The sequence below is a fragment of the Cynoglossus semilaevis genome, chromosome Z (genome assembly GCF_000523025.1).
Source record: "Cynoglossus semilaevis isolate Cse_v1.0 chromosome Z, Cse_v1.0, whole genome shotgun sequence".
Taxonomy (NCBI): Eukaryota; Metazoa; Chordata; class Actinopteri; order Pleuronectiformes; family Cynoglossidae; genus Cynoglossus; species Cynoglossus semilaevis.
In genome coordinates, this window is record NC_024328.1 from 4461438 (window position 1) to 4470144 (window position 8707).

General features: G+C 36.2%; 2 protein-coding genes across 4 annotated transcripts in view; one reads left to right on the top strand and one right to left on the bottom strand.

The window, feature by feature from the left end:
- Window positions 1–4508, bottom strand: part of LOC103397554 (iporin) — a 15235-nt gene extending 10727 nt beyond the window's left edge. Inside the window, exons 1-2 of one of the 3 annotated variants that reach the window (XM_017043159.2) lie at window positions 4391–4507; window positions 14–608 (exon numbers count right to left, since the gene is read on the bottom strand). In XM_017043159.2, the coding sequence (XP_016898648.1) occupies window positions 14–439 (426 nt within the window). In that variant the 5' untranslated portion in view covers window positions 440–608; window positions 4391–4507. Of the gene's footprint in view, window positions 1–13; window positions 609–4390 lie in introns of all 3 variants that reach the window. The other 2 variants (XM_017043160.2, XM_017043161.2) reach the window with 2 other exon arrangements.
- A 2261-nt stretch (window positions 4509–6769) lies between these two features.
- prlrb (prolactin receptor b) overlaps window positions 6770–8707 on the top strand; it is a 6636-nt gene continuing 4698 nt past the window's right edge. The window contains 4 exon segments of the mRNA XM_008335844.3: window positions 6770–6868; window positions 7701–7766; window positions 7845–7977; window positions 8681–8705. Coding sequence (XP_008334066.1) covers window positions 7709–7766; window positions 7845–7977; window positions 8681–8705 — 216 coding nt within the window. The 5' untranslated portion in view covers window positions 6770–6868; window positions 7701–7708.

Genomic DNA, 8707 nt, shown 5'->3' on the forward strand with positions numbered 1-8707 from the left:
CCCCTGTGTGCAGCAGGAAGGGGTTGCGTCGAAGTGGCTTCCTGTTCCCCGGTTTTGCCATTGGTAGCGTGTTAGCCGTGAACAGCTGATCCTCTGAAATGCTTGATGTCACAGATGAATCATCGCTTACATTGATGGTTCTTTTGCCTTCTTCACCACCACCGTTCTGTGCTCCTCTGTGGGAGGCCATAGAGCTGCCGGAGGTGTGTATAAGGCTGCTGTACAGCAGTGCCTCCCTCTGGAAGACATCTTTTTCAGGAAGGGAAGTGGTGCGATTCAAACCCAGGTTCTCTGGTGGGCTGAATGGGTTGCTCCTCTTCAGTGTTCCACCACTGCTGTTGCTGCCACCGTTTCGTCGCCCAGACACCTGACAGTGAACCAGTGGGATGTGATGCACTATCAGAGTTTCACCAGATAATTTGGGAGGGCTGTCCATCATGCAGCAGGAGGTGACTGTTGATTGAAGACAGTCAAATTAAGTACTAGGAAATTTAAGGTATTGATGGAGATGTTTACACTCCGATTTCTGGACCGAGTACCACGGAGGCACCACCACAGACACCAACAAAGAGGGCAGGGAAGTCTACAGCATGCTCAGAATGATACATCTGCAGAACACACAAAGAAGATCAATGAGATTAGAGCGTGGCGACACAACCAATAATTATACATAGACATAAAATAAAGTTGTGGCACTTCACAACTAAAAAGTTTTTCTGTGAAGATATTTTTCTCAACAAGAAAAAACAAAATGTTTTTTTTTCAATTAGACATGTGAATGCTTAAAAAGGACAATAAAGTGGGTGCCACATAAAAATAAGTTTTAAAAATAAGTTATTTAATATTTATTTAGTTAATTGGCAATACTCTGTAACTACTACAACTTAAAAATTAAACATAATAATATATTATATAATAAATAAATATAATAAATATATAATATATATTCATAATAAAATATGAATTAGTTCAGCAGAGAATTGCTGTTCAACTTTTGGAACTTTTAGAGGAACTTGGACTGCAACTACAACTGGTACTTGACTAAATAATATTCACAGGAAATGCAAGCACTAAATTGAATTAATTGTGCAACAGTAGTGTGTGTGTGTGTGTGTGTGTATGTGTGTGTGCATTCACAGAATCAATGACCTTTTGTTAACACACACAAAGAGTAAAAGAACTAAATAGAACAGACAGATTTTGGAAATGCCTCAGATCTAATCGGCCAATCACAGCTCAGGCCTGAGCTGTTTGTTACTGTGAAGACAGTGAGGATGAAATACAAGAGAAGTGGGTTCATTGAGCTCAGTGTTCCAGAGGAAAGTTCCCACAAGTAGCAGCCAGAAAAGTAGAAAATGGAACTTACTGGAGTTTAAATTATCTGGCCTTTAATGCTGTTACATATGCAATCAACCAACTTTTTCAACTGAAGCCCAAGCATTAGTAAAGTACAACGTTGAGGGCTGAAAAACATAAAAAAGTGTCTTTAATTTACAGTCTAAATCATCTAAATCATCATGTAAATGAAGACATTGTGCTTAATTTTTTGAATTAATTTTGTTGAACTGTGTAATAACTATAACAATGATGATTTATCACTATTCTGCCTTTTAGTTTTCCTCAGATTGTCATTTTGAACAGCTGCACATTCTCAGGTGGCTTCACTGTATGATTCAGAGGTGATTTGTGGATGTTGTGAAAGATGACATGTAAATGGTTGGAGTAAAAGCATAGTTGCAAGATAGAGGGTTAGACGGAGACAGGGAACAGCTGAAAGAAGAAGAAGAAAGTCTTTACATTTCGTAAGAAAAGGAGTCTAATGGCTAATGAAAGAAAACCATCATGACTAATGGGGTCATTAGTGAAAGTAAAGTATTGATCCACTGGCCTGGATTGACCTGCATTATTGTCTGCAACAAGGAGTTGATTTTCTGCTTCTGTAAAATCTATTTTAGAATCATGTTGGGCCATTTCATTACAATCCTAGTCAAAAGCTGTCCAAAATCTAAAAATCATTCAAACAGAAGCTCAAACATCTTTGATGCAGAGGAAGTATCAGCAAAGTGAACAAGTACAAGTTTAAATGTTCATGTAGTTCATGCACTGTAGTGCTGAGCTTAATGGGTTTACTATGTTGACTGTTTTTCAAATGCATTTTCAGACATTTTAATTGGACATTGGCTGTAAAGCCTCATGAGCACCATGTCTTTTCACACAAGTTCATGTCTCGGCATACAAAAAATATATATTTATGACAATGAGTTCAGTGTTTGCTTTGTTAAATTTTGTGTTTGACAGATTGAGCATTCACATCATACTTAACAGAAGTCCAGGGACACGCCTAAATCCCTGTGTTTAAACACATAAACGTCGCTTTGCCACATCACCTCATAGTGGTCATATAAAGTGGAACAAATGTGCAGCCTGAACTTTTAAACTTTACGCAGGAAAAGGATATTCCTATCTAAACCTGCTTTAAAGCTCACGAAGAATTAACTAAGCGCAACAATAAATCCAAGTGTAAAAGATGTGTGTCTGACCAGTAATACAGAATACACAGACATACAGACAGAGTATGTGCAGTACATCCAGCATCCACAGGCCTTATATAACAAACACATTTCAAATGGGTGAAGCAGCCATATTTATATTATAGTATATATAAATATATACTGGGTTTTAAACTATACTGTACTATATATATATATATATAAGCAATGGGCTGTGATTAAATTTTTTGCAAGGTTTGGGAAAATTGTAATAATTAATCAAAAATGTTTTTTGTGTTGTTTTTATAAAATAATTGCAAATTGGACAACAAAGCAAAACTATTTGGTTTGTTGTCAAAAAACAAGTTACCTTCACAGGCCAAAAATAACAAACCTAACATCATAAAAAAACCTGCAGCAAGATAACAGGAATTTTAAATTCATTATTTAAAATAATATTCCTACAATCCACTAAAAGGTAGCAATATACATTTGTTTCTGTAAACTTCAATCACTGATTTTCTCTGTATAACAATATTAAATTACCTGTCTAACCTAATATCAGTCATTTCAGACGAATCTTTCGTTCTTTGTTATTGTTATACATCTACATATGAGGGGTGTGACAATCAGACAATGCCGAGTTGATGAAGTCATATCTAATCTGTTCATCTATTCCGGGAACAACATAATACACACAGACTTACTAAATCCGTACCAAATAACCTGTGAGCAGTGCCATAACTGATGATCATTTTGATGACAGACAGATACACATAGCTGTTTACATCAACTAGACTCCCACCATGTTATGATCATGAACACAAGAGAAAAAGTAAACAGGAAGTACAATTAGTCCAACTTCACAATAAAAGCTTTGGCAGTTCTCAACTTTACACTCACTATTCGATTGTTAATGTTCTCACTGGTACTAAAATATACTGGAATATGCATATTTGAATGTATTTTTGTGGGCTTAAATAAATAAACTGCTTCAAATGATGTAGCAAAGAAACTAACTGATATTACATGATGATGTAAATGCCTTTATAAACAGCTTTCTGGACATTCCAGAGGACCAAGTGTTTATTAAATAACCTTACGTTATTATACTTACATATATACAGTATATATAGAGTATATACTGTATATATAAAATATATATACAGTATATACTGTATGCATGTTTCCATTTGTAAGACCGAGCATAATTTCTGCAACTCCAAGCGGAAATGGATTGTTTACGTTTCTGTAACTTCACGAGAAAATGATAGCCATTTGTGATGATTTTATGTCATAATAACGGTACTTACAAAGTACTGAACAAAGAACTGAACAAAGAAAAGGAAACAGTGCCAGTTGTTTACACTAATTTTTCAGAACAATTGGGTAAACTGCACTGATGTGAAAGCAGGAGTAGACGCACTAATTTGCGTCTTTGTGATAAATAAAACAACAAACAAGCACACAAAAAAACGTCAGAACAACATTTGACTGCTCTGTAATAATTAAAAGAAAAGAAATAATTAATTTAATGTGGTGTAGGAAGCAGATTTGATGACGAACTTGCGGGGTTTAAATTCTGCCTTAGCGATGAATAAAATAACACACAGCGTCATATTCGCAGCTAGCAGCATTGTTAGCATTATGACAGACAGACGCGGTCGCACTATTTAACATTACGTTCCGTTTAATTTTTAACTAATCCACACTATACCTGTGTTTGGGAGAGGAGAGGTCGCACATTTAAATATGATTAACTTGATTAGAAGGGAGTCAGAAAAATCACAGCGGCCTTTTATCATTATCTTCAGCGTCTGCCCTGACGATGCTCCTGTCAATACATCGACTAAAATCGCTTTAGCTGCTTGAATCAAATGTTAGATAACAAAAACGCTTACCTTGCTGTTGTTGTTTTAGTTCAAGTCGGTGAAAACACTGACGATCACGGTGATGACAGAGGTTGAGATCCACTGCTGCACATCGCAGGATGATGGGCGTGGTCATGGCGAAACGTCACAGACCTGTGGAAGTATTAGTAATTAGCTGAGAAATTGCTGCAAGATTAAAAAAAATCGCCAGTTTTATGCCAGTTTTAGTATATTTAGTGGTTAATTGATAAACCTCTTATTTGAGTTTTTTACGCTGATTAAGATGTATGAAAAGTGCTATCCCTAATTTGAAAATACAAATTTAATAATTATTTCACAATTGCATCATTTGTGACTGATAATCAATGGCGTATTATGTGTCTGCCAGCACGCCCTCACACTGTCATCAAACGTTGTGATTGGTTCTTACAGCAAGGTGACAAAAAACACTTTTTGTAACTTCCCGTGAGGAGGATTGTGTGTCGGTTTAGGTCAATTTGAACTAGATTCAGGAAATTGGTCCAAGCTTTGACTGCAGATATGGGGCTGGTGATTTGGTAATTTATGTTTCCTCTGCAACTATCTATATCAAAATAAAAACTGAACGGTTTTGAGCATAACTCAAGTTCGCAACGAATCTGAGGTTTTTATTCTAACTACTACTTAATTTGAAAATAATAATTTGATTTTTTTTAAAAATACTTACTAATGGTCTAATTGTGTATAACTCAGGTTCTCTCTTTTTTTTTTACAAGTTGTGTCTTGTCAGTCTGGTTTTCTCACAATCTGAAACGTTTTTTTGGGAAACACATGCTAATTTTCTAAATTGACCACATGCGTGAATGTAAACGTGAATGGTCTGGAAAACTATTCAAAGTTAATCCACAAACACCTGATGTTTGACCAGGTGATCTCATCCAGAGGATCCTGAAAAGGACAAAGAGTCGGTTTATTTCAAAATACTCTGTTTGTGCCACAACAATTAAAATCAACCTTCCCCAAAACTCCCAACTATGGCAAAACATAGTGAGAAGTTTACTTTGGGAAAACTTTCAAGCCAAATTACAATGTGGATTTTGGTAACTTTAGAATTCTACCAAATTAATTAATGAATTCATCTTTATGTGAAGTTCAATTTTATTCCTGATTGATACCTCTTTTTTAGGGTCCTTTTTTTGTGGCTCTTCTATATATGGGGCCTTCAAACCAGAATCAAATGTAAGTTCTTATACTAGGTTGAGGTTATTTTTTACTGAGTTAATATGATAAATGCTTAATTTGTTATGTAAAAACATGGTTCTTCATTTTCAGATTCTGGCTTTAGATTTGAGCCAAGGATGTTGGAGTTGGGCCTTGAGCCTGAAGTTATTAGCCATTCGGGCACCCTTCAACCCAAAACTCTGCAAACAGACGTTCAACCCAAAGCTCGATGCAAATCTCAGGAGAACAGAGTCTATGCCAAAGCTAAACTCAAATTTCAGCAGATCCTTGTAAAACCCAAAGCTCAAGCTGAATCACTGATAAGAAAAATTCATCTTCTAGCACAACACAGATTTAAACAGTCCCAGGTCCAACCTGAACTTCAGCCTAGATCTCAGCAGTGGCTTGTCCAGCAAAAATCACTTAAACAACTCCAGGTGTTAAATGAAGAACTCAGAGATCAGCATTCTTAGGTTTCAAACAACGACTTTCAGTTTCACCAGCACCCCTGCACAGCAGAGTTCCCAAAAACCAGATAAAAAGGATCCCAGACCTTGGCTGACCAGAATCTTCAAATATCAGTGATAATTCAGTTGCAATATTTGACTTAATCAGTGTTGGATGCTAAAAATACCTTTTAAACCCGAACAGATCTTCAAACATTGGAATTATGAATAAAAACGGCCCGACAACTCTATGTTAATAGAAATTTGATGATTGAACACGTTTTCAGGTTGTTTTTATTTCTGATCATTGTCCTGCAACGAGCTGCTGTGAATCTGACACCTGTCCATCTAAAGAGATCTTATTGAGTACAAAAGTCTTAAAAAAATTATATAGATATATATATTTATTATAAACATATTTAAATTTCACTATTTGTTTCACTGTTATGGGTACATTTTCATAGTTTTTTTTATTTTAAATAAAATGTAGCAGGAAACTAAAGTTCTTAAATGATAATGTTTATGCTATTTTTCAACAATAAAGAGAACATAAAAATATATTTGAATTTATGAAGTAAGAGCTCATTTCCATATTGGGGGGGGGGCAGAGGAGTTTCCAAAACATGGCCACCCAGCAGTCTGACACATGACACCTTAAAACAGATGAAATAAGAGCTTGTGAAGAGCCAGAGTGATACATCTCACATCCTCTGCACTCTTTGTTAGACTCGCTCTCAGGTTATCAAGCCCCGCCCATCAGCCCTCCTCCTTTTGGGGCCATCCGCTTCTTTTCCTGTAGACGTCAGAGACACACCTGCGTAGGTTCAGGTGAGAGAAGGTCGTCTTGTTTTTTGAGCGGGAGGTAAGTAAAACCCTTATTTTTTTTATCGCTTTAACTATTTTTCTTTTTTAGTAGTGTGATAATTCTTTCTTACATACTGTTTGTTTGGTTGCTAATGTGAAGCTAAACATTTGCTCTGGTTATCACAGTAGGAAACAGACACCTAACCTGTGTGCTGTCTTTAACCTTGTTTATAATGTTATAAACAATCTGAAATGTCACTTGCCCTATGTACCTTACCTCATGTCCTTGACCCCTCTAATGATTCCAGTTTAATTAACCTAGGTTTGGTTGCTTTGTGATTTGATTGATCCTCAATCAATCATGTTATTACACCATAAATCAGGTTGTTAGTGTCATTAACCTGTTGTGTTAGATTCTTGACACTGCGCAGTGTGTTTAACATGATATTAATGTTAAGCACAACTTCACTGAACACAGTTTGATGTCATCATGGTGCTCTGATACTAACGTCTGATCTGTGATGTCATAAAGCTTGAATTTTAGCCCACATGTGACCTCTATGACATTGCTGTAATGTTATATGCATTATTTCTGACATCATAAAGCTCGTTTGTACTGTTAATGTTCAGTGATGTCAGAATAAACATGTGGCTAGAAAACTGTTGGGTTTATAAATGTATTTTTAAATTAACTACCTTGTCATTTTTGAAATGAGCTGAATACATAATCCCCACCAATCATGCAAATAGCTTTGAACTACGTCATTCTTTTCTCTGTGTCACATGTGTAATGTCTGTTACTGACTCTGCGATGAGGTGAGCTTTTTCTGAGGCTGTTACGCTAAACTGTGAAGCTCATGTGCCATTGTTGTGATGTCACTGGGTTTCAGAGACAAAGATGTGGCAGCGTTTAGTGTCACTGCTGTTGCTGATGATCACCACCACAGCGACCAGTGGTGAGACACACCTCCATGACTCAAATACTCAGGAACTGACATGTCACAGTCATTAACTTGTGTGTTATGTGACCACAGGTGGATCTCTGCCAGGTAAACCTGTGCTGCTGGGCTGCAGGTCACCTGACAAAGAGACTTTCACCTGCTGGTGGGAGCCAGGATTTGATGGAGGGCTGCCAACCACGCACCGCATGTTCTACAGGAAAGATCAGTCAGTCATTTCCATTTTTGATATACTTATTTTAAGGTTTTAAGTCAGCCACAGGTCACAGAGAAGATCAATGAGTTTTATATCAGGTTGTTGATCCAACACTATCCTGATGTATTTTTGTGTGTTTAAGTGTTTAATTGTTTAAATTAGTTTCTTGAAGATTTTTCTGCGACAGCAGCTTTTGTGTCTCTCTGAGCTAATATCAATGATATTGTGAAGGAGTGACTGGTTTGGTTGAACTGATTGTCAGTACCATTTCTCTTTAGTTCTTCTATCACTGCAAAAACAACTGGATGGAAAACTACCAGTTTCCTTGTTAAATATTTTCTGCAGTGGGAGTCAATCACCACCATTAGAACAAACATGTTATGATCCATTTAGATGTAATCTAACCAATGGCTAAATAATAAAATAATGGAAAAGTATGGAAAATTCATATCAAATGTGAAAATCTATCCAATTATTAGATTATAATACACATATTGGAATATATAACAAATAAAAAGTAAACAGATTATACATAAAATTGTGTTAAATTTGAAGTTATTAATTGTATTGAAGAACCATTACGCATGTATTACATTATTAAAACTACATGTAGATATAAATCCATGTATTCCAATATGTTATGCGCGTACAGGCATATCAACAGTCCACAGCTCCATGTAATTTGTACTTCTAATGACCCATGTTTATTCCACAGACTGGAGGGAATTCTAGAGTGCCCAGA